Source organism: Mastomys coucha, unplaced genomic scaffold, assembly GCF_008632895.1.
Source record: "Mastomys coucha isolate ucsf_1 unplaced genomic scaffold, UCSF_Mcou_1 pScaffold22, whole genome shotgun sequence".
NCBI classification, from domain to species: domain Eukaryota; kingdom Metazoa; phylum Chordata; class Mammalia; order Rodentia; family Muridae; genus Mastomys; species Mastomys coucha.
Window position 1 is genome coordinate 32,867,266 of NW_022196905.1, and position 26,327 is coordinate 32,893,592.

General features: G+C 47.2%; 1 protein-coding gene across 2 annotated transcripts in view; it reads right to left on the reverse strand.

Annotated features, from left to right (window-relative positions):
• Window positions 1-975: 975 nt before the first annotated feature.
• Window positions 976-26,327, reverse strand: part of Wdr1 (WD repeat domain 1) — a 33,701-nt gene continuing 8,349 nt past the window's right edge. The window contains exons 1-14 of one of the 2 annotated variants that reach the window (XM_031341958.1): window positions 25,383-25,485; window positions 24,827-24,917; window positions 20,160-20,307; window positions 18,960-19,140; window positions 14,207-14,284; window positions 13,916-13,996; window positions 13,429-13,662; window positions 10,593-10,680; window positions 8,590-8,746; window positions 7,133-7,220; window positions 4,909-5,019; window positions 4,017-4,190; window positions 3,607-3,751; window positions 976-1,934 (exon numbers count right to left, since the gene is read on the reverse strand). In XM_031341958.1, coding sequence (XP_031197818.1) covers window positions 1,828-1,934; window positions 3,607-3,751; window positions 4,017-4,190; window positions 4,909-5,019; window positions 7,133-7,220; window positions 8,590-8,746; window positions 10,593-10,680; window positions 13,429-13,662; window positions 13,916-13,996; window positions 14,207-14,284; window positions 18,960-19,140; window positions 20,160-20,307; window positions 24,827-24,917; window positions 25,383-25,388 — 1,689 coding nt within the window. In that variant the 5' untranslated portion in view covers window positions 25,389-25,485 and the 3' untranslated portion in view covers window positions 976-1,827. Of the gene's footprint in view, window positions 1,935-3,606; window positions 3,752-4,016; window positions 4,191-4,908; window positions 5,020-7,132; window positions 7,221-8,589; window positions 8,747-10,592; window positions 10,681-13,428; window positions 13,663-13,915; window positions 13,997-14,206; window positions 14,285-18,959; window positions 19,141-20,159; window positions 20,308-24,826; window positions 24,918-25,382; window positions 25,486-26,327 lie in introns of those variants that run through there. The other variant, XM_031341959.1, reaches the window with a different exon arrangement.

Here is a 26,327-nt window from a genome sequence, read left to right on the forward strand (position 1 = left end):
ATGCCTATGCCCCCAGTTCTAAGGGAGTCAGACAGGTTTGCTGGAGCTTGCTGGCTTGCAGTCTATCTGAGAACATGAGCCCCGGGTTCAAGAAAGAGGCCCTCACTCAAAGCTTCTGGCTTCCGAATATGAAATACATATACACATATACTCACACACATAATAAAAGGTTTTTTTAAAAAAACAAAACTTTTCATTGAATTCTCCCACTGAATATTCTACCCTGGAGTAAATGGGTCCCATTGTCAACTCTGATGTCTAACTCAACATAGTGTAATGTAAAGAGACAAGACAGGCTGCCCTCCTTCAGGTGCTGCCTGCTTTCATCCATCCACTGACTCCTTGACATCATCTGGTTTCAATGCCAAACATGTTTCTGACCTTGTTCTGTGGTCTGCATTTCACACAATGTACTTTAATTTTCTTGACTTTTGTTATCCTTTTACACATGCATGGCAGAATCAACATCAAGAACCAGAGAGGAAAGTTTCTATGGGGGCTAAAACCTGTACCCACGAACAGTGCTTTGAGTTGTTCTGGCTGCACCTAGACCCAGTTTCTGGCAGGAGGGTGAGGTAGGATCTGGACAGCATCAGGCCCAATACTGTTACAAATGAAACTGAGCTCTAAAGAAGTGGGTGGGCCAGGCCATGTGGGGACTGGAAGCAGGGATGGGAACAGGACTAGGAGTCTTGGTTTCTCTTGGGCTGTCCTTCCATGTGATGGCCACAATGTGGGTTCATAAAGACCCCACCAGAGAAGCTGGCTGGTGGGTTCCCCAAAACCACCCCCATCCTCCCACACGTACCGCCACACAGAGCCAGTGATCCACAATCAAGAGAAAAGATATTTAATTATTTCTCAGTCTAATCTCTTAAAGCGTTCAAAGTGTTTTCACAAGTGCAAGGGGAGGGATTGTTCTCAGCCAACATTTACCAGTGATTCCGACACACGCAAAGAAACTGCCAATCACGGTGCTTTATACTTACTTTAATTTCTGCACTGAAAAAGAAAAAAAAGGTAAAAACAAGACAAATTACAGTAACATCATCTTGTCCTTAATCTCTGCTCTTGGGGCCAGAGTTGGGAAGAGACAGGGAAACACTGAAGTGTGGTAATCACGTGACCAGGACACCTCAGTCTGGCTAACGAGGGCTCTACTTGTCTGGACAAGGGACTGTCAGCGCGCCAGGTCAGGAACAAGACAGACAACAGTCAAGATACATTAAAAAAAAAAAAAAAATTCCCATGATTCCATTCTTAAAAAAAAAAAAAATCAAGCACAAAATCTGACAATGAGATCAAGGTTCACGTCCCCATGGGATCTGGGGATGGGTCCAGGAGGCAGCCATGTAACATGACTTACACAGAGGAACAGACCTGCCCTACACAGAATGCTGATGCCTGCAAAGCAGCTCCTCCTTTCCAGTGCAAACGCATCCTGCATGGGGAAGGGGAGCCGTGGCCTGCTCCCTACCCAGCTTCCTGATAGGCTGCAAGAGCCACAGGGGCTTGGGTCTGTGCTTTGGAGGCTGCTGCCTCTGGAATGTTCCACACTCTCATGGTCTGGTGGGCTGTAAGTTTTTAGGTACGCTCCACATGCTGTTTAAATGCTTGCTTTATTTCTCCTGTGCAAACTGTTACTGTCTAAAGCTCTCAGAAGGACGCGTACAGACATGGACACCCTGAAGAGAGGAGGGTATTCGCAGGCCCTCCCCACTCCCAGGGCAGGCAGGAAGGGGAGCGTTACAGAAATAGTTAAGAGAAGGGTGCTCTGAGGCAGTTAAACTCTAGTCCCTGATTCGGTCCGTGGGGTGAGCGGCGTCCTCAGTAGGTGATTGTCCACTCCTTCACAGAGGCGTCATGGGAGGTGGTGACCAATGTGTGTTCATCCAGCCAGGCCAGGCTGCTGACATGGTGCAGCCGGTGAGCATCTAGGAAAAGAGTGGAAATTGAAGAAACAGGCCCATTCTGCCTCTACCTATATTTAAGAAGAGAGAGCCACTGGGCCAAAGCCAGAAGCAGAAATCTACCACAGTGGCAGTTCCATTTTCACAAGGACAAGTAAGTGAAGAAAGAGGCAAGAGCAGGTGAGTCAGCAGTACCTCCAGGCCCTGACCACCTACACCGAGTGACTCCTGTCTTAACTCCTGGTGAAAAACATCCTTTTTCACATACAGATTGACAGTCAGACAGGATGGAACACACAGGTCCACAGGAGCTGCATTTAGAGACTGAACCAATCAAACAGGCAAACTTGCCAGTTTCACAATGGCTCTGACCGTACTTAACACAGAGATAAGTGTTTGTGTGCCATGTACACTGCTATGTCAGTGGTATGAAGTGCATCAATGGGTACACTTTATATGCAAATGCTTCTATGCCAGTTCTGACAGAGGACTTGAGCTCTTTGGATTTTGATGCCTTGGGAAGGTCCTGTTACTAGTGTCACATATGGCCCTTAAGTGGAAGAGGTGAGATATAGACAAATGTACTGAGGACCCGTCTGGAATCTCCTCTAGAAGTCACACTGGAGGACAGACTCCAACTGCCATCTCATCAGCATTATTCTTGACTCCAGTCATGAGATACTGCACCTCTATGCTTCATTCAGCCCCAGCTTCTCATGAAGTTCCAAGGGGCCTCTAAGTTCCAGGAAAGGGGTCCCCTATAGGATCCCTGTTCCCTGTACCTAGGTGGCTCCCAGAGTGGTTCAGCAGTCCCATTCAAGTGTGGTAGATGTATCTCAGGAGGGAGGGAGGTCAAGCCAAGAACTTTAAGTTCAGCATTCTCTCCACAGCAAGGCCACCTCCATGGCCTTGTATTTGAGAGACTGTGAGCACAGCAGACAGACGCTACGTCCATCCTATGTATCACTAGCCCTGACACATTACCTTCCTGATCCATTTCATTTGTGAGCTTTCTAGATTTCCTTACAAACCAAAATGGCTCCTTGGATCTGTTTCAGGGCTCCTCCTCCTGGTCTGCCTTTCCAAGACAGTGGGCCTCCCTGACTTGTAGCCATTGGAGGTAGTCTTGAGATAACATAGGTTAGGATCCCTGTTCAGTGAACACAAATGGTTGTCTTCTGAGTAGCAGGTAGACCAAGGAGACAGTATAAAAATGGCATATGGCTGTCTCACTCAGGACCACCACCAGCCTTGTGTGACTGGGGACCCTATCAGCAGGAGTAGTAAGACACTGGATAATCAGAATAATGATTTTTTTTTTTTTTAAAAGAAATCTGTCTCCTTGGAAAAGCATGATTCTAATTACCCTTCTACTGACAACACAACGGTGAAACTAAGATAACTTGGTTGTGGGTTGAGGCATAAGAGTGAGGTGGAGAGGAAAACATGTCAAGCTTTTCCTCAAGTATGCCCTCCATTTGGAGATCAAGGATTCTTACTGGAATGAATGTCTCAGGATTCCTCTGCAGGCTAGCAGAGTGCTAGAGGGAAGAATGAAGCCACATCTCATCAGGTCACTTCTTAAAGCACAGTCCCAGGGTCACCTGATCCTAGAAACCATTATCAGGGTACTATTTCTAGAGAAGCCCAGAGAGCCCAGGCCTTATACTGGCTGAGGCCCAAGAGTGGGAGTTACCTTGGATCTTGACTTTGGTCTCTGGGTCACTCAGTGTCCACACGTACACCATCATGTCCATGCCGCCAGACGCAAAGTGTTCATTATCTGGTGACCAGGCCAGGCACACAATTTTTGCATGGTGTCCATAAAAAACATTATTCTCCTAGTACAGAAAGAAAACAGAGGTGTTAATATCAGAGCTAAGGCCAGAGCACCATGTGTCCTCCCAGCCAGCCCTTGAAGTAAAAGGGAGAAGCCCCAGTACCTGATCACTAACCCCAGCTCACAGCATCCTCCCAAGAGCCCCACCAGGTGCCTGCCGTGCATGAAGATGAAGACATGGCTGAGGAAGGCAAAGCCCAAGAATGTCTGGCTAGTACTTCCCTATGCCCTCTAGTTTAGGATGGAGGGGTCTGCACCCTACTCACCGAATAGCCATCAGCTACACTGAACACTGTGACCACCTTGCTGGCATCACACACAGCTAGGAAGGCACCATCATGAGAGTAAGCCAAGTCTGTCACTGGCCCCTTAGCCTCCAGGAGTTTGCCTTCATCCTTTAGTGTGGAGCCCAGGATCGAGTACACACGCACATTGCCATCCTGCAGGCAGAGACAGAAAGCAGTTACTCCTTAACATAAATATCATGTGGCCTGACACACAGTAAAGTCAGGGTTTCAGTAAAATGCTCTGCCATGGCTCAGTAGGCTCCAGTATGTACCCTGGGCTCTGGCTGCTAACTGTCCACATATCTCCTCAAGTGTTTCCCCTCAGCATCTTCCTCACCTGGGCAGAAATGACTGTACCAAGGGCTCCCTCATCTTATTCTGTGTGTTGTCTGGCTGCCAAGGGGGCCCCATACATAGTGCTCATGGTTCCCTGAAAGGTCAACCTAGAAAACAACTTTGCAAACAGCTCTCCAGCCTCTAGAGATATCACTTGTGCCAGGCAAGCAGGTACATTTTATGTGATGGTTATTCTTGGTTGTCATTTAATTAAAATCCAAGCAGAGAGGTACATCTGAGGTCCCCCCCCCCTTAGTTAAATCATTTGAAGTGGAAGACTTGCTTTTAGTATGGATCTTTGAGTTAGGAACATATACCTTTAATCTGGGCCATACCTTCTACTGGCAGCCTACATCAAGTACATGGGAGAAAGAATCTTTCTTTCTCTTTCCTTGCTTACTCTTGCTAACAAATCCATTCTTTCAATAGCATTAGAACCTACTTCTTTGGGATTCTGGCATATACTGAATACCTTGGCCTTCTCTGAGCTCCCAGTCAGATACCAAGGTCATTGAATTAAGGAAATGGACCTTACCGTGCCACCAATAGCCACTGTGTCCCCACCAGGGTGCACAGCAACAACTTCAGGCTCGTAGCCAGGGTTGTCAATGCTGAAGCACTTCTTCTGGTCCTTCAGAAGGACAATCTGTAACATGGAAGACGTAGTCAAATCAGTGGACCCTTGAGACACTGATCATCAGCACGAAAATCGAGTTCTGGTTAGTGGCTCTTGGCTCTAAGCCACACCCTGGGTCAATTTCAATCTTTTGATGGAGGCATTACCTTCTTCCCCATCAGGACTATATTACTGTTAGTTGCTGGCCAGAACTTGAGAAAATCACAAGGAAAGGACTTGACTCTTAACCATCAGGGGCAGTAGTAGCCTGACTCTGAGGATTCCGACTCTAGATCTAGATCACAAGAAACAGCTAATGCTGTGTAGTGCATGTTTTTGTTCAGCCTGGGGAACAGTGTGGTATCTATGACAAAGGTTACTGGACACTTAGCACTAAGTCTTTCTCTAGTCCTCAGGTCAGCAGTAGAGCCCTGAGGGAACAACGGAGCAACCCCAGATGCACGGAGGAAGGGGGACTGCAAAATAGCAGACAACCTGCAAGTCCTACCCTGCTTTAAAATAATAGTGGAAGACTGTGTGTGGAGGCTACACCACACTCAGTCATGCTGAGACCAGCCGTGCTTGCCTAAGTGACAGATACTTCCATGTGTTCGCTGTCAGGGCTCTGGAAAAATATGGTAGACTGATCTTGACTAAGCTATGTACTGATCAGGAGTCAAGGTTACATACAGCAGGTAACATGGTGTATACACATGCAAAGAGAAAACCCTTCTATCTGGCAGCTGGTGCCCTGACCTCCTAGGACACTGTAGAGGAATTTGTCATTACACTACCTCTAATGGCAGGTAGTCTGAGTCCCTGCTTTCGTCCACCATGACTAATTCTTCAGATCAGCCTCAAGAACAGGGTCAGCTCACAGTCACAATGACCTCAGTTGAAGTAAGTGGGGCTCAGAACAAGGTGTCTTGCCAAAAAAAAGGCCCTAAGTCCTCATGCACTGTCCACCAGGGCCAGGTGCTGACACAAGGCTGGCAGATCTGCCATAGAGAAGCAGCCCTGCCCAGGGCACTGCATGCAGTACATTCCTTTTTGTGCCCTGTGGCTGGCCCAGACTGAGTGGAGTAATTATTTGGCAGGGACATCTGATTATCTGGGACACAGAATCCACTCTCTCTTTTCAGGGAGGGGTGGGGAGATCCTGAATGGCCCTTTCTTCAGCAGGGTCTGCCACTCATGCCAACAGGAACCACTAGTCAGTTGCTGGCCCTGACCACATGATGGGATGTTTGGGTTTACAAAATGACATGGTGAAGCAGAATTCTACACAAAGTAGGTCAGGAACAGATGTGAGCAGAGGCTTCTATTCTAGCCACTCTAGAGGAAAAGGTATGCAGGGACTTCAGAGAGTTAGAAGCTAACGTGGTCTGGGCCTCACCTTATCCTCATGTGGCAGTGTTATTCAACATCTAAGCTGTGCAAGGAGTAGGACAGCTATATATTCATGACAAGCCCATGCTTCTGTTAGGGAGAACTCAAGAGCTCAGAGAGGGTGAGGAAGTGATTCAAATCACACAGCTCCACCAGGGAAGGGCTAAGATAAGAAGGATAATGACAAAACCACATGGCTGAGTGTGCCTCAGACCCTTATGGACAGATGGGTCTACAGTTTGATCTGATGCTTAGAGACCAGCTCTGCCCTTTTCCTGTGCTTCAATTTAGGGGACAGCACTTTGCCTATCAGCACAGAGACTCTGAGAAGCCACAGGCACAGCAAGCCTGCAGCACAAAACACTGGAGGAGTCACCTGGAAGATGGAAGCTCAAACTGAAGAATTGCTTTAACTGGCCTGGTCTGTGGGGCAGTTTTGTCTGGTAATTGACTCGGGAGGGCCCAATTCATTGTGGGTGGTACCATCCCTAGGCAGGCAGTCCTGGGATAGGTAGGAAAGATAATTGAGCATAAGCCTTTTATAGACCAGTTCCTGCTTTGAGTTCCTGCCCTGCTGGTTCTCAATCATGAACTAGGACGTAGATTAAAAGCCAAATAAACTTTTCCTCCCCAAGTTAGTTTTGGTCTGTGTTTTATCATAGTATCAGAAAAAGGAAATCAGGACATGGGTGGAATCCAGAAACTATTATAACTCATATCCCACTACTTCTGGACAAAATGCAGCTAACCATACCTGTCCAATGCACACAACCACGGTATATCCCCCAGGACCAACAGCTACACACTTTGGTTGAACATCCAGTTTCACAACGCCTTGTCCACTGTTGGGGGGAGGGGGAGGAGAGTAGGGAAAGCAGATTACTTCCACATTCAAGTAGCTCAGTGTGGTATCAATAAACACTGCAGAAACCGCACCACTCAGCTACATGGGGAAAATCCTACTGTAACCTCTCCTGAAGGGCACAAGAGAGGTCTTTTTATCATGAAGGGAGACCAGAGTGGGGAAAAGGTGGAAGCAGGAAGTAGAGGTTTCAGGAGCTGTGCGGCCTCTTCCTATCACCCATGCTAAATGCAGCCAAATCATCTCCCATCTAGAGGCCCAAGACTGCAATTTTCTAGGTACATACAGGACTGAGGGGCCTTCTGAGGGTCATAGCTGCTCTTCCCAAGAGGGGAACTGAAACCACAATACCTTTAATGAAGGCTCTACTTCCCCCTTATATTAGATGAATGTTATCAAAACTCACCTAGAATAATTTATAGCCACATCTTTCTTGAAAATGTTGACTAGCAAGCTTCTATAGAACTAGGCTAACCCATGGCTGGCCTCCAGAGTACCCAAGTTCTCCTGACCCTTGCAGTTACAGGCTGGAAACTGGACAACTTTCACAAGTGATGTCACAAGGCAATAGAAAGCAGACAGCTAGGAGCCCTGGGTTCTGGGGTGCCTTTATTCTCAGATGCCCAGTGGCCACTAGTCAGAAAATACAGGACACATAGGCAGGTCTGCTGCCAGCCAGGCTCATGTCTGGGGTGAGGGGTTCATAAAGATGGCCCCCAGGATCTCCTCATTCTCCAGGCCAGACACATTCCTAGCACATTCACATTGACATTTGAGTCAAGAAAGGCCATGATTGTAGTCTTCAGGATGGAGAGGATAGGGGGCGGGGATATTTGTCAGTTAGTGTAGTGGGTAGGTCTTGTGAAGGTTGGTGAGTCTGCTTCTAAGCGAACCACTTGGAGTAGCCCCTCTAGCTCTCTTGCCTACTTTCACCCATCATCACTGTGGATGGATACTCTGATTCAGTGTCACATGTCCACTTATACCCAAACAGGAAGTTGATCCTCATACCCAGCACCTGGCATGTCATTAGCCTTTGAGCATCACCTAACTTTGTTTTTAAACAACCTAAGCTCCACTGTTACTGTCTCTACTGGCAGAAAAATACAAAGGAGAACAGACAGGTTAATGACTCATGGAGCTGCAGGCTGCTTTGGGGCAGGGTCTACACCTGTGAACCTAGTTACCAGGCCCTGTTGCTCAACCCGCTGGGCTTAGTATCTGAATGATATATAAAACAAACAGGGAGGGCAGGCAGGAACCACCCTTGACCCGGAACCTTTCCAGGTATCTGTGGCTCCTCCTGGGCCTCTCTAGACCCATGGCTGGCTTCCTCAGTCAGGACTTACCTATAGTCCCTCAGTGCAAGATTGGTGTACCGCACTGTGTCATCCATGCTGCAGCTGACCAACTGCCCTGACTCATCCACAGTCATCCTGGACACCTGATTTGTGTGGCCTTTTCCAGAGAAGGAGTCATTCTCTCCTGTCTCTGAATCCCAGTAATGTGGGGCGTGGTTAAGGAGAAACCAGACGTCAGGATGTTGGTGCCTATGGCTCTAGGAAACCATGGCTGCCCTTCTTGCAGGCTGAAGATACTGCAGAAAGCACAGGAGGCATTCTCATGGATGGCCAAGCTTGGGATTTCAGTGAGCTAAGGCAGTGTGAAGTGTGAAGACTGTGGGTCAGCCTGGCTACTAGCCAAAGGGCCAAGGCAATAAATAGCACAACCTTCTTTTAAGAATGCATGCAAAGCCAATGTACTGGATAGGAAGACTTGTCTATGATGGCCATGATAGCTGACATGCCTAATGTGCAACAGTCCTAAATCCAAGTTCCTGAGTACTGATACAATGCATGGTAGGCCAGAAAGTGCTGTGCCATGTGGCAGTTCCAGTCTGAAGACAGGCACAGAAGAAACACTGTACAGTATTATAATCTCTGAGCTGTAGGGTACACATGAAACAAATGAATTCAGGTTTAGACTGGGACCTCACTGCCAAGGTAGATATCTCTATGTAAATTCTCTGGAGACAAGAACAAGAATAAAACACTTCTGACTACAATTCCAGATTGTGTAGTATGCTCTAACTAGGACCACTGACTACTCCTGGAACAGCCTTTTTGAAGTGGGCTTCTGCAGTGACCAGAGAGTACCATGTTCAGAGAGCAGCATGGTTCATGCGTTGCTACCCACTGAATGTGAGCCAAATGCTCCTTTTGTCTTTCCTGTATCAGTAACTGAGGCTAAGACTACCCGCAGGTAAGCTGGCTGTGCCCTAGTACTCAAGTAACTACTGCCTAGGTGCTACTGGGTACTACCCTGAGGGTGGAGGAGTCCCATCTTACAGGGGTGGTGTGTGGATGCTGAGCCTCAGGTGCACTGGGATAAGGTGTGGCTAAAGGGTACAAACAAAGAGAATCTCCTTTTAAGTGACCACGATCATTTCCGTGGGAGGCTCAGTATACAGGAGCTGTACGGATGGAAATCTAGACATGGGCACTAAAGGTTCAAGTGTGACTGAAAAAGTACTTAAGGGACATGGTGAGGGCCTGACTACAACTACAGGGCAGACTGGCCAGGGGACTGCTTGGCCACCAGCTGTGACACTTTTCCTTGCCTAGTGGTAGAGGGTGGGTTGTCCAACCTTTCTAGGCTGGTGGATATTCCTGGGTCTTGTGAAAACCTGAGACAAAGTAGGTTTGGGAGACATGTTGTGAGGATACTGAGACAGCCTACCCCAGGAAGCCAGCAACATGGGAATAAGCAGTCATCATGCAGAGCCAGCTTCACAGTGGGTGCCCAAAACAGGTGACAGAGCACAGGCACAGCAGGCATGCCTCTAATAGGTTACATACCTCCTAGGAATTCGTAAGTGACTGGGGACACTGGGCACAGAGAACCCACTCCCTCCTTAGTTCTGGTTCCAGTTCTCTTGTTAACAGACCATGTAGTTTGGGGAGAGTCACCTTGCCTCTCTGGGCTTCAGTTTCCCCATGTTTAAAGCAAAGTGCCTCTGCTGAGGGTCTGTACGTCCTGAATCCTAAGACTCAATGATTTCATTGCCAGTGACAGAGCTTGACACAGCAATGCACCTTCATTATAAACAAAGGAGCTCAAGTGCAGAGACAGGCACCGTGCTAGTTTGAACAGAAAGCAGGGCCAAGGCCTTCTTCTGCCCAAGGCCTGGAGAAGTCAAGGCACTAGGTGCAGATATATGACCAGAGGTCATACTGCTTAGTGAGTGCAGCTGGGGCTAGAGCCATCTGGTTGGCCTGGCCTCCAGCACCATGGGAACAGAAAAGTTCTCTCTCTTGCCAGTGCCTGGGCCAACCTCCAAGTCAAAGGATATTGATATGTCCATCATGGCTCCCAGAATAGATGTAGGACTTGCCACCATTTCTGTGCACTGTCAGACACTGGATGGATTTACTGTGACCCTGAGAGAAAGAGACAATGGGATGGGTTGAGCTGAGGTAGCATATACTCACAGGCTGAGCTGTGCTTGGACTCCAGCAGACACACTGCCCACAAGTCTATCCCAAGCCACTCACTTGGGATCAGTCATCCATGTCCCAGTCAGCAGATCCAACAAACCACCAAATGCTGCTTCCCTCAATACCTAAAACCTACCTGGGCTAAGAACAAGGTCTATATCAAAGCCTAGCACTCAAGGACCTAAGGCACCTATAGAGGGAAACCCTGCCCCTGCTGTTTCCCATGGGCACAGCAGCTGGGTCAATCCCAGGGAGGAAGGCAGCCAGGATAGAATTAGACAGTGGATGTCCTGTGCTCAGGACCTCCTTGGTACTTATTTTTCTAGGGTCCCTCACTACTGATGAAGCAGGAAACCTTGTTGTGTACACAGGACTTTCTAGAGTGGGGCCTCTCACCTTCTCTGTAATTGGCTCAGATAGCACTCAGGTGTCCTCTAATTTCTCCCTCTCCCTGGGTCCCCACCAGACTCTGCTATTTTCCAGAACCCTTGATGGCTGTTAGGTCTGCTTCATGCTTGGGACTTCCTCCTTGTATCTTGTCTCAGGGATTCCATGGATCTCCTTTGTTGCCATAATATGGCATTTACCCTCAGAAAATACTGACAGTCCTTAGTAGAACACATTGAATAACTTCTTAAAAGACATGAGCCCAAGCTGTCTTTTGTTCAACCCAGCACGGGCCTCATAGGCACCAAGCATAGTGCCTGGCCTACTGAATGAAAACATGTACTTAGCAAGATTTCAGGGGGACTCGTTGCCTATGTCAACAGCCTTGCTTGAGCGATTTAAGATTTCAGTCCTTATTGCAATATCTAGTCCTCTCTGGGCAGAATTGTTTAAAGTTAGTATTCTCTAGTGATTCTTACATACCCTTAAGCTTGAGAAACATAGAGCAGAGAAAGCAACACAAAGGCCAGCTCCAGAGACCCTGACTGAGCTCTTTTGGCCAGCCAGTAGTAAACCCTTTGCTATAAAGCTCCCAGGTAAGAAGGCCATGTAAGTCTCCAGGTAAAACAACTAGGAATCACATTCCAATCTCAAACATCTGTTCACTAGAACAGCTTGTGTTCTCTGTAGCCTGAGAATGACAGCTGCCACCTAGCATGATCCATACACTACACAGACAGGCTGAAATGTAGGTTTCTCTGAGAACTTAAAAAGACAATGATAACCCTAGAGCTGGCCTAGCCAAGAAGCATTAGCAGGACTCTATGATTCTGGCAGAAGGGGTAGCCCAAAGCAGTAGTTAGGCCAAGATGCCCAGGAGGCAGCCTACCAGAAACTGCTCTTCTGGGTAAGGTACTGGTAAAGGACTAAGATCTGCCTGACTTCTCGCCACAAAACAACTTCACAGCTGTAGCAGTAGCCATGTTTTGTCGTCCATCGTACACATAGCCATGCTCTGGGACCTGACAATAGAGGGGCTCCCAATTCTATGCTGGAAGGTCAGGAGGCCTCTTGCTTCTGTACAATCTCACCTGCAGAACAGGTACTGTTGCCCTCTGTTTTAGTCCTCTGAATAGCAGGATGCACTAGTGAGAGCAGGGCTGGGCCAGGGGGTTTCACTTAAAATACAAGCTCTAGAAATTCTCAACAACCAGGATGGGGGTTAAGGCATGGAGCCTGTGTGTTAGATGTTTCTATGTCAATCTGACACAAGCTAAAGTCATCTAAGAGGAGAACCTCAATCAGGAAAATGCCTCTGCAGGATTGGGCTGAAGGGCATTTCTTAGTGCTTAATCAGGAAGGGATCAGCCCTAGGCTGGTGGTCCTGGGTTGGAGAAAAAGCAGACTAAGCAAGCCAATAAGTAGCACCCCTCTATGGCCTCTGCATCAGCTCCTGCCTCTAGGTTCTTGCCCTGTTTGAGTCCTGACTTCCTTTGATGAGTAACATAAATATGAAAGTGTAAGCCAAATAAACCCTTTCCACTCCAACTTGCTTTTGGTCATGGTCATGGCTGTCATTAAAAGACCCTGAAAACTGCCTTAGGACATGACAAAAGTGATCCTGGGAGCTGTTCCAACCATCTGGCTACACGTCTCCTAAGAGGCCAAAGTGACAGGGGCCAACGGAGCAAGGGAAGCACAACATGGCCTTAAGTACCTGGCTTGAGTGAGCCCCAGGGATGGTTTTGAACCTCAAGTTATGGTCTGTCAAGGGTGGCCTTTTGGGCTTCCATTGGGGCCTTGGCAGCTTGTCCAACTTCATTTGCTCCTGTCTATGCTGTGAACCCCAGGGTCTTTCAAACTACACCATGATCCAGATTCAAGGCCATCTCCCCACTGAATTCACAGCTGAATGTTCTCCTCATTTATTCACCATCCCCCTTACCTTCCACACTCTTCCCACCGGCCCTGACAGTTTCCCATCCCACCCTCCATGCTCTATAACCTGCCCTAACACCATGTTCCCACTCTCATCCTGCAGTTGTGAGGTACAGTCCTAACAGGCCAAGTCACTCAGGAAGTAGAGAACAGTGGCCCAAAGTCCGCAAACCCCAACTCTGCGCTGCTCACAGTACTTCCAAGAGGCTATTAAAGCCCCAAAATACCAAGCTAACTTCTGCCAAAACTCCCAGGGCCAAGGAAACCTGACATTGCTCTTCCACTTGGCCAGTCCTGTTTCCTCCCTTTCACGGTAGACCAATGGAGTCTGTTTTCTATCCACAGCATGCCTAGAGTAAGGCTTACCTTGATGACCCGGAGGGGCTTGCTGGGGTTGTTCTTGTCCAGGTAGTTGATGTATCCAGACAGGGAGATGCTGAGGAGATGGTCCTTCTGCCAGAGGCAGCCCAGCTGCTGGTCCAGAACATTGGAGCCCATGGGAAATGTGCTGACCACAGAGTTTACATTGACATCCCAAATCTTAGAGGTTTTGTCTCCAGAGGCAGATAGCAAATGGGTGCTATCAGGACTCCAACTAATCTATTTCAACAAAACAATGTCACATGTCAGAGGGCTGAAACTGAATGAGGTGGTAGGATGGGCCCAGTCCCCCAAGGTTCCTGCTCAGCCACTGTCTGCTCCCACTACCTATCACCTTTAAAACTCTGTGCCATGGCTCAACTCTTAGCTGTTTATATCAAATATTCATCTAGCTTCAAACAATCTTTGAAGACTACCAACACAGAACTGACCAAACTAAAATTAGCACCTTGGGAAACATATTTGTACTCACGGCATAAATCCCTCCATCATGGGCTTTGCTTCCTCCAAGGGCACACACCTTCTCTCCTGTCTTCCCATCATAAATGAAAATCTTCAAGAAACAAACAAGTTATGTAGAAGTTGGTGTTGTGTGCTATTAGCCCACCATTTCCCCAGCAATTGTGGCTGTACAGTTAGAATCTTGAGTATTCTTTGAAATGCAATGAGAGATTTATGTCTGGTAACACCCTAGAAGTGGGGAACAGGGAACACTGCCATGAACCTGCCTATGTGCAGCCTCCTTCTCTGCCCCAGTTCTTACCTGGCCATCAGCGCTAGCTGTGGCAAATCTGTTCCCATCAGGAGAGAATCGCACACAGTTGACAAAACGGCTGTGGTCCTGTGGAAGAGAAGGCTGTTACAAACTTGACAAAGCTCAGAAAAGCTCTCTATCTAACCCCCAGCCCCCAAAGTAACATTAGTAAGTCATCAGTCCACAGAACACTTCAGAGCTTAGAGAAACTCCCAGGCAAGTCCATCATGGCAGTTAGCTCAGCATTCTGCTCCCGCGTGGTCACTCCTGTCTTGAAGGCCATTCTTTTTAGCCAGGTCTGCCTCCCTTATCAAGTGCCTCCTGATGCATCCTCTTCCCTCTGGGGCCACAGACTGCTTATTTCCTAGATTGTTGGGCTCAGAGACAGACATATAAGGTACCTCCTGTGAGGCCTATTTAGGTCTGGGGATGTTTCTGAAGAGCAAATAAATGCCTTTAAAAGAAATCAAGCAGTGGCTATGACTTTTAATCAGAACTAAGAGTTTGAGAGCAAGGCCTAAGGTTCCTGCTGTAGTTTGTCTTCCTACTCTGCCTGTTCCCCAGAAAGAAAGCAAAGGAGCCACATGTGTCAGCTCACTTCTGGATCCCTCCTCTATTTGGACAGGGTATCAGAGCACTCTAGAATTCAGAGGCCAAAATGCCTATTCCAAGAGAGCAGAAGACTGGAGAACAGAGGGGTGCCAACTTATCACTGTGTGAAAGGAACATGCCATGAAAGGAACATTAGAGCAAAGCAGGCAATAAGTACTCAATTCTAGCCTCTAACAAACTCTAAGAACTGTCACTGGTTCTCTGGGATCAGACACAGAAACATCTAGTACTTGCATGGCCAAATGTAAGATGATCCTGGCAGGCAACATTGGAGGCAACTCCCAGGTCCAGGTCCTCAAATAAGGCCTATGACCAAGCTCCAAGGCCCCTACCTTTGAGAATTTTTCTTGGAAAAGACACAATCTGGTAGGGGTGAGGTTGTGTGCCCTAGAGGCCACAAAGGTCTAAGGGGCAAGTGAAGGCTAGACAGCAGAGAATATATGGGATGACAGAGTTTAGATGAACCCATTTAGAGCCTTAGCTCATCATTCCTTCCTGTAACTCAGCCAAGCACCAAAGTGTTCATGGGCAAGAGACATGCCTGCTCCTGAAATAGACTCTGTGTGGCAGGGAATAGCCAACAGCAGCCCACTAGCCAAAGAAATGAGGTTTAAGAATAACATTTCCCATAGGGGGGCCCCTGCAGTGGAGAGGGAGAGGTTTGGAAAGTCTCATTGAGTCCAGAGGTTCAGCCACCTCACAAGGCTACCTAAACCCTGCCATTTCTTGTCTTGCTGAGCCAGACAAGATTTCTGGCCCCTGGCCCAGGCGTCCAGAGGGGTCACATTTAATCTCACAGGTTCAGTCTCCAATTTCCCAGCGTGAAGTCATCCTCTTCCCCTGGAACTACTCTTGGCCACATGTAGCCAACACTCAATGAACCTGGGTATAGGCTATGTCAGTAAGTTCCCCAAGAACCCTCCCTCCCCCATCTCCTCCTTCTCCCATCCTCATCTTCTACACTACCAAGAAAACAGGCTACTGACAGGGATTCAGGTACTCTGTCACAGACATGCTAACTATCTGAGCTAGCTCATTAAGGACCCTCTGCAGAAGTTTTCTTCAATTCCTACTGGTCTTCCAAAAGGAGAGTAATTGTCTGCAGATGATGTCAGAGCCCTGCTCCAAAATCCCAAAGTTCTCCTCTGTGATTCACCTATAGGGACCTGCCAAAGGCTCCAAACTGACACCTCAAGTACAATCAGTCTGCCAGAAGCATTATGTGCAGGGAAGGCAAATCCATAACTAGAATAAGTACCCAGTAAGGGCAAAGTGTTGCCCTTCTCATGATTAAGTAGTCCAGTGCAGTCAGCCTGCCTTCTGTGGCTGGTCACCCTAGGGAATGGTGCCATATTGAGGCTCAGTGTTTGTCTCTGCAGTTGGCAGATCTGGTACTCAGCAGCAGCTATAGCCAGGTCAGTCTCGGTGAGGAAAAGCCTATGCTGTCAGTCCCCTGCATAACCTCCACCTCTGCCATCATGGCTGCTTTCTTTTTGTTCATGGACCCACTGGGCAATGACAGTGATAGCCAGCAATAAGGAGATGGTCCCATTCACTCCTTCCTCCCTATTTCATTCCATGGTCTCTCTAATGACCCTGGACCTTATGACCTTCTTAAAGTCACCTACTACATCTAAAAAAACCACAGTGGGTGGAGGCAGGTAGTGCTTGGGTCAATTCCAGGAAGAAGGTTTCTCCACTTCACCTTCAAACATGGACAACACCCAAGTATGGTAGTGAGGCCTGGAAGACATATATAAAAGTCTGGCTATGGGTGAACCTGGCCTCGCTTCAGAATTGTTGAAGTCTATGTCCTGCTCTTAACGATGATGTGATATGATCTTCAAATTGGACCAGCAAGTTGGATACAGTATCTGTATATCAGGTCTGCTTATCTTTCTCTGAGCTACTATTTACCTTCTAAGACTGGCACATCACAGGTTTGTTTTAGCACATACCACACAGAAATTTCCAAAAACTATGTTTTGAGGCATCATCTTGAACTCACCCCTAAATTGTGCCCCGTCCCAGCCACATACTATGGGGACCTCCTGCCCAGTGCTTGGGAAAGCTCCCATGGGGCCACTATTCATCTTACCTCCCAGACAGTTACAAGCTCTGGCTCTCGCCTAGAGATAAGCTGTGAGGTAAAAGGTAGAGGGGAGACTGGATTTTTTGTCTTCAAGGACAGAATGCCTATAGGCTGTTCACTTGAATAAGGTTCTGGTAAGCACAGGCCATTGGCTTACAGATAGGAAAAAGAAGTGAAGGTAGATAAATTCCCAGCATTCACAGGTTAGGAATAAAAGATCTGGTGACAAAGGATTGTTATTTGGTTTACACTAAACAAACAAAGTAATTTCCTCTAGCAAAAAACAATAAACCTCACCCTCATATATTTTAATTTTTAAAGCCTTTCACTAGGAAGGGCTCAAGGAATGTTCCTCAGAACATCTATACCTCTAGCTTTCAACATCAGAACCCACATGTAGATGCTCAGCCCCTAATTTAACACACACCTCACCTACCATATGTTTTCTGTGGTTCCCCATCTGTCAGTACACCTGTCCTTTAGTTGGGGCAAATCAGAATCTTCCTGCCCTACCTCACTCACAGCTAGGAGGAAGACAGCAGGCCAAAGTCAGACATATACTCAGTTACAGACTCCAAGTCTTCAGTTCCTTACCAATGGGTCCTCTCCCTTATGACAGCTGGGCCTGTAGGAATAGCTTTGGGTGGAAAATGAACCCTCCTCATATCTATGAGCTCTGGAGGGGAGGTCTCCTAGGTCTGAGAGAGTACAGAGGCACACCGAGCTGGAAGGTAGCAGAGTCAACTATTCTGTGCCAGGTACTATCTAACCCTTTCTGCCTCTTTCAGGCTTTTACCCAGGATCCAGGGTTATGGCTCCAAGGACTTCAGCATAGATGGTGGTGTTCACCCCTAGGGACAGAGATAGCTGGGACTGTGTGGTAGGAGTCCATGTACCAGGAAAGAAAAAAAGAGATGTGCTAATTGGACTCCCAGTGATCCCATACAGAAAGTGGTATCAGGTACAGGCATGGGCTCCTTTCCAACAACAAATTTTGACCCCATAGCTCATTAAATTCTCTTCAGCTGCTCTGTGCTCTTTCTGCCCAAGTCTAATCACATGAGCAAGAGAAAGGATCACTCCTGCTACAAAAAAGGGAATCCCTTCCACAAACAGCTCAGACCAAGATCAAGAGTCCAAACAGTGGTGAGGGAGGCCCAGGGAAGGTAGACAGTACCATTAAAAAATGGCAGGACAGCCTCTGGTTACTACAGAAAACTCATTGTCTTCCCTCCCAAGATCAGAATCCAGAGACTGGCTGGCTCAGCAGTCCTCAACCATAGCCCAAGGGGCATCCATTCCCGCTTAAGAAAACCAACCCTGAGCTACATGTCTCAACTAAGCTCCCACAACAGCCATGTTGCCACTACCCACCAAATGGTAGCTGCGGCAGACCAGGATGAGAGCTACGAGAGTTTAAGAGCTTGGATCAGCAAACCTGCTGGACACACAAGCCCCACTTAGCTTCACAGGGATGAAACACTACAAAGAGGAAATCCCTAGATAGTCATCTGCACCCCTAAGCCAAGACCGTTTATAGAAACTGCCTGCTACACGAGTCCTGCCTTTGCCCCTGCCAGGGATGCTATGCTTGCTATTTATGACTTCTTACTAAAACACTAAAATTAACAGTCCTCCTCAGCAAGCCACTTTAAGGATATCATTTAATCCCCAATGAGGTATGGACACTGGAACCACTGACATTCCTGAAGGATTAGTCTGAAGACCTTGGAGAAGCCCCAAACTCAACTTCCTCCAAGGACAGAAGACATGTCCTTTCTGATTAAAGTCACTCCATCTCCTAGTACCAGAACTAGTACTGGCTGCTTTGTTCATGGTATGTGGAAAAGTCACTGGGAAAGGCAGGGCAAGCGAGCTGCAAGGACTGCCCAAGTCACAAAGCCCTCACCCCTACCACTTGTTCTCACTCAAGAATACAGCCAGGGCACTAGAGATTGCTGCATCTATATCGAATCACTTCTACCCAGGCCCCATGGTCTCACATACAAACCACAAAGCTCACCCAAAAGCCACTGTAAGAAAAGAAAGCTCACTTACACCAATTGTAAACTTGAACTTGAATGGGGGGCCCTCGAAGAATGCAGCACAGTTATCATCACTCCCTGTTGCTAGTCGGTAGGGCCTAGTCTGCTTGATGTCCACACTGTTGATGACTTTGTTGTGTCCTGTGATCTCACCCACAGAAGAGCCAGTGTCCCATAAGAAGACAGCTCCAAATCTTTCCAGTCAGGGTCAAAGAGAGAAATAAGGGGGAAAAAAAAAGATCAATCCCAGAAGGACAACAGCAGAGTTGCTAGAGCATAGGCTAGTGGAGGATGTTGCACACCTACTTCAGAATGCTCTAGGAATGTAAGTCCTAAGGACTCATTGGGGCCTTTTAAGCTCTATATCCGAAGGTATCTCAGAAGAAATAGAGCCCATATGGGAAAGGGGCCAGATGTCTACATCTGTAGGACCAGGTGTCAACACCTCCCACGTGGATGATAAGAAGCAGCACTGGGAACATCTTTCTGGCCTCATCACTTCCTAACTTTCTTTGGGAAGGCCAGGCAATAGGCAAATTGCTATCTCCTAGTGGAAAGGAGTGGGCCCACTCTGGTGGAATCCATGACAACATACTACTGTAGCTACTACTTGCTGCTAATAAGAAAACCCTATTGGTCTCACCCTATTGGTCACTAGCCCCTCTGGGGCAGCCACTTCTGCAACAGGATCTATTCACCTCTTTGCACAGAAGTGAATGTCAGAGAAAATGAAGATATGGGCCTATCTAGGAAAACAAATATACAACAACAACAACAACAACAAAAACTCTCATGCCCAGCCCTTCCTGCAGCTTTGATTGGTTATGTGTAACTGCTTACAGAGTACCCCAATAAAGTAAAACTCTACAACCTGGTACTTTCTCACTGCCTAGGATATAAGTACAACAACTATAATCCAGAGTTCTAGGAAGTAAAGGGATTAGGACACCAGAGTGTGGAAAGAGGTGATACTCTGCCTTGGTGACAACCCTACTGTGATGTGAAGTCTCCCTTTATACATGACAAACTGTTCCTAAAGGGATCAGTGGCTCCAACCAGTCAAACTACTGGGAAAGGAGGGCTGGATGTTCAGGAGTGGAGTCACACTTGTCCAAGCAGATACAGACCTAATTGTAGCTTCCTTCTACAAAGGGGCAGGCCAAAGCATGAGTATGGGGGGAGGAGCAGGGAGGAACTGAGGTCAATGACTCACTTCTCCCTTCCTTCTCCGACCACGGCGATCCTCTTACTGTCTTCGGTCCAGGCAATGTCCTTGATCTTCCCAGCGAAAGGCTGGTACTCATACTTTAGAATGTGCTCCTTCTGTGTGGTATCCCAGATCCTTAGCTTTCCAGAGATATCTGCAGGACAGGACGGGGTGGAAGGGCACATGTTACAACCAGTCAAGGAAACAGCACCCTCAGCATCAGCTCTATTTCTTCTGGTCCAGGTTCAACATTCAGCTCCTCTTAAGTCAAGGGTTAAGATGCCTCCACATAGCTGTTGCTGTACCCTGTGTTTCAGCTGGCCAGCACACCTTGTATAAGAAGCAGAAAAAGCCCAAATATGGCCAAGCCCTAGCACACCAAGAAGCAGCTTCCTGTATGATTTGCAGAGCATTCCTAACTCTGCAGAGCATCTCTAACTCTCGGACTGTACCCTCCATTTCTGAAATATGACAATGTTACAAGTGCCTGCCTCTCCTGTTAAGTATAGGTGCAGTTGAACATACCATGTGACACTGTGATTGCCTATCGCCACTTGCACTCCATAAGCCTTGCTCCCAAAGGCAGATTTGCAGTCTCAGTCTCCTGAACATCTGCCCCTCCTTCCCATGTGTAAGAGTTGGGGCTGAGTAAGATGCTTCTGTGAGATGGATGAGGTAGGCGGTACAAAGAAAGAACACAGACTGCAGTGTGAGTTGTTCCCACTGGAATGCTGCCAGCAAATTGTAAAGAAATACTTAGGGCCCACCCACCTCTTCCCAAATTAGTACAGTGCCTGTGCCATGGAAGTGGGAGTGCTTTACCTAACTCTTCAGGCTTACAAAGCTCACATGGCCTCCAAGAAGGTAGGTGGGGTGTAGCTTTTCCTGAGGATGCCAGACCACTTTAGTGAGCCCTGCGCAGCATTTGAAAACAGTATCACTTTTTGGGCTAAGCAGAGGTGATAGGCAACAATGACAGCAGCTAGCAGCTAGGTTTTGTACCAAATCTGTCTCTGCAGGGTTAGGGCTTCTTGGACCTCATCAGGACCTCATTTATGGCCCCCTTATAAAAGCATTATCTATAGGGCCATCTCATAGTGTTGCTATAAGGTCAAAAAAAGTCACATGTGTAAATTCTCAGGCTAGTCCTTGGGATGCAGTCAGTCCTTGTTATAAGTGGACCATGAACTAAGGCTCTGCAAATCAGAGACCCCCCACTACATGCAAACATAGGGCCAATGTCTAGAGCAGTGGTTCTTAACTTTATTAAATGGCTCCTAATGCTGTAACCATTTAATAAAGTTCCTCACGTTGTGGTGACCCCAACCATAAAATTATTTTGTTGTTACTTTATAACTATAATTTTGCTACTGTTGTGAATGGAAATGTAAATATCTGTGTTTTCTATGGTCTTAGGTGACCCTTGTGAAAGGTTTCACCCCTAGACTGAGAACCGCTGGTCTAGAACCAGGAGATTCATCAGACCTGACATGCTATAGCTATACCACGTCCAGCTGAGGAACATGTAAGAGGGAACATCAATCTCCAGGAGCAGATAACAAGTTAGGTGGAGGTATGCCAGAAAGCCCCTCCCCCAAGTCATCTGTGGATGATGTCCAAGAAGACAGCAGTGTTGAGGCATGTTCCAGAAAAAAAATGGAGACCTGGTTAGTCATTGAACCAACAGGCCAGAAAGGAAAGGTAGGGGAGCTGCGCATATATAGAAAAGGCATAGTGCATACTGCACCCCCTCACCAATATTCAGAAGCAGTCTACAAATACATAGGCACTCTATACACATACACACATGTATGTACATGTACTCATGAATAAAAATGACAGACACATACCTATGTATACATGCACGCTAACTCAAGCACAAATGACAAGGTGTTCCTCCCTAACAGGGCCCACACTGACCTCTGGGCAAGACAACAAGGACAGGATGAAAGGTATCTCTCCCTTTGAGACAATGCAGGACCTAGCTTTCTAACCCTGGGTTGATGGACCAGTTGCTACTCTTCATGTAGTTCTCCCCTCCATCCCTCCACTGGTATCCAGCCATTTATATACAACCTCTGCCACCAGACCAACAGCCTCTTCCTCACGCCTCACTCTTTTCTGAAGTAGTTGAAACAGGAAAGAGATTGGAGGAGCCTGGAGATTATTAATCCAAGGCCTCAACTTATTAGGGTAAACCCCCAATAGTCAAACACAAGTTGGGGGGGTCACATCCCACACTAGGTGCTCAAGACAGAGTAGTTACTCAAAGAGACCAAATAATTGAGAACCATTTTCAATGATCTATTGGTTTGTACAGCACAAGGAAGAAAAACTGCCCAGTGAGTACAGTATGACATTAGGGATGGGCTTCTAGGCAAACTCATGTTCACACTGAGAACAGAGCCAACGGAGCAGCCATTTTTCTGAGTTTGCAACATCCCTCGACCTGACACATGTTGTGTAGGGAGCACACAGTCCTAGTCAAATGCCATGAGGCTTGAAGAGGGGGGAGGAAAGCTTGAGCGGAGTGGTTTTTAATCATACCCAAGGAGACCCAGCCCATGGAACTCTCCACCCTGTGGTGCACCTTCCAGTCTTCATCTCAAGGCTCCCTTTAGGAAGCCTGTCCTGGGCATTACGCCAAATCAGGCACCCTGACTTGGGACCTCTCTTACATCCTGAGGGCTGTTTAGAAACCACTGTCCAGAGTGAAGAAAAGTGAGACTGCCCCAAACTGTCTCCTGTGATCAGAGAGCCTTCCTAGAGGCTTGGGCTCCAGGGACAGATCCCTCATGTTGTTAGTATCCTTGCAGAAGGTTCTATACTCTAGCAGCTGCTGGACAGCTGGACTAACAGCATCAACAGATTTCAAAGAAACAGAAGCCCTGGCTAGGAGGGAGATGTAGGGCTTCAGGGTACTAGGATCCAACCCTTTTGGGCACACCCATTAGCAGCTGACCTACCATGTCAGCACAGCTTTTCGTAAGCTTTCCAATCCTCTCTCCCTTACTTCAAACACAAAACACTATTTTTAGCCCAGGGCCTGCAATGTGCACAGCAAATGTCCCACTGTTACCCTTAACAATTACTCTGCTCTCCTCAAAGTACACTGGAAATGTGGAAATGTTCCCCCCCAAAAGCTTCTTGCAATCTGCCAGCAAACCAGGGCGTTGTTAAGAGAACATCAAAACCATAACAATGTCCCTTTCGGGGACTGTCCTTTGTCAAATCCATAGATTCTGCATTCAATCAGGAGGCCATCGGATTTCTGTCTTGTCCAACAGCCCCATGGGGACAGTAAGGTCAGGTCTAGGCCCACAGGCTCTGAGATGGGAATGGCAAAGCAGGAACTATGCCAAGCTGAGTGGCTGCCCTCACCAGCAACCCTCCTCTCTTAACAGGTATCTCAGAGCACTCAGCTCAGTGTTAATTTTAAAAGGCATTCCAGCCAAATCCTGTGGCTTAAATGAAGATATATTTTGCTGGCAAGCAGGGCCAGAGGGGGAAAAAAAACCTAAAAAACCAAAGACCAAAAAAAAAATCAACCTACAAGATTATAACAAATCATGGGATCTGAGTTTTACAGAGTCTATCTAAACACAAGTCAGGTAAGTGCCTAGGATGTGTTGGACTCTAGCCTAGCCTAGCCCAGCCCAGCCCAGCCCAGCCCAGCCCTTCACCATAGTGCTAGTAGTGTGCTGCTGTGCTGCCACTACAGGGCCCTTTCTCTCTTAAGTGTACTCTTGCTTCACTGATAGGTGCCATGATCACCCCTAGCAGATCTTGTGCTACTAAGTTCCAAACACACACCACCTTTGGATCCTCAACCCATGAGGGAGTTATTTATAGCCCTAGTTCACAGACAGAATTAAAGGCACAAGGATGCAAAATACCAGGCTGAATGTATAACCAGTAAGGGGCAGGCTAGATGCCCTCCCAAACCTACAGCCTGCCATATCCTAGACACAATGCCTGAGGAGTAAGGGCAGTGTAGATAAAGGTGGCCACAGCAACTAAAAATCCTGGTCATCCCTGTTCTGACTAAGAGTCTGGGCTCTCAGTCCCAATCACTGCTCACTCACGGTTCCCTCCCTGTACTAGAAAGATAAGCAAGCAGGTTATTGTTTATTGGATATCTTAATGAAAAACTGAATGATTCCAGTGAATAAATGAATGAGATGCAAGGTGCATAATCACTCTACCTTCTCTGCTTCTCATCTGTAAATGGTAAAATTCTACTTCTAAGAGCTAAGAGTGTAAACCACCACAAATGCAAATAGCTGCCTGTCTCATCTGCCACACTCCACTACTGAGCCACACAGAGGCCCAGGCTGGAGGGCAATAAAGGTCAGCTCTCACAAACAATGTCAACACTGGTTGCAAAGCTGGCTGGAAAGGAGCAGCCAGTAGATTGACACAAAATAGCTACCACATGCCCAGGACAAGTTAGCAGGGGCCTCACAGAACAAGCTAGAGCAGCAACACTGCAAACTACAAAGTGTCCATTCTAGGTCTCTAGGGCACTCAGGAGGCTTATGCTTCCCTGCCACTTTAACTAAAGCCAATCAGTATTGCTCTCCATACCCTTAACCAGGCCCCACCCAATTCCCAAGCTGAGCAGGTGCCATCAGGGCCACACATGTATCCAGGAATGGTATACTCATAGTTACCTCCAGAAGCAATGTAGAATCCGCTGGGTGCATACTTGGCTACTACCACTTGATGGGCATGTTCTGTGTAGATATCAGCAATAGCAGGGTTCTGTAGGGAGAAAAGTAGAAGCTGAATAGAAGAAATGTATAGGCACCAACTACAGCTAGCTTCCCAATCCAAGACCAGGGCAAGGGCACACAAGGTTTAACATCAGACTCTCATGGCCAAAGTCCCAAAAACTATCTACCTGGCCATCCAGTGATGTTCAACAGAATCTGAGGTAACTTTTTGCCAGCTTTTTTACACTTCTCTCAATATGCATGCATTCGTGTGCAAGTACGCATACATATACATATTTGAGAACCACCGCACAAACATCTGATTAAAGAACTGTATATAGTTCTCCTATGTGGGCAGCAGCTGACAATGAATTCATACAGTCTATCATGTCCAGCTCCCAAGCCATCTCCCCTGAGCACTGCCAATCCTATTCAAGTCCCCCTTGGGTCTGTCACAAGATAGTTCCTGGCTCTGATGTTCAGAAGCAGAACAGGAATGAAGCTGGGGACCTACCTTCATTTCAGAAAGCTTGTTTTATGAAGCAATGAAGATAGGGCTGTCTACCCTGATTCCTGCTGTCAGCGTTCTCCCACCAGTACTCTCTGGGAAAGGAGGCAGTTTCCAAGACTCAAGGCTGAGATCACAGAAAGGGAGAGGTACCAAGATTTTTCCTTAAGTCCCTGCTTGGCTTCCTAAGATCCTAGGGTTTATTTATTTCTGGTCAAGGGATCCTGCCATGCCTTCACTCTACCTCCAGCCAGCCAACATTTCTGTGACCTGCTTCATATGACATCCCATGAGCCATCATAGCACAAATAATGTGCTAAACACATGATGTGAGGTGCGGGAAAACGACACCATCAGTCTTTCTCTTTCTTCTAAAACTTAACACAGCATTTACTTTATGTGTCTCATAAGTTAGTCTGTTTTAGAATAAATATGTTCTCATAAAATAAAAAAGACTGAGAATCCAAAGAGGACACGGAATGTTAAGTCAGCATATAAACAGTAGCACTCATCTTTTGGGAAATGAAATTTGAACTATGGTACCTCCAAGAAGCAATGAGACCATCAACATCAGCTGCTAATGAAGCTGGAGATGGCAGAAACACAGTGGTACAGCTAAAAACAGCTTGGTAATACTTTGTACAGGGTGGTGAGATGGCTCAGTGGATAAAGTAACCAGAGTTCAATTCCTGGAGCCCACATAAAGGTGGAAGGAAAGAACTGACTCCTAAGTTGTCCTGACCTCCACATGCGCCATATATACCTGCTAATGATAAAAAATTGAAAAAGGAAGCTAACCATGCATTCAGGAAACAATCCCATTCCTGGGGTACTTCACTACAGAAAACAAAATCCTATGTCCACAATAGGCCACCAGGAAATCCTTATCAAGGAGCACTCAAACTGGGGTATGAGGACATCTCTCAGTGTCCTCTTTGGATTCTCAGACAC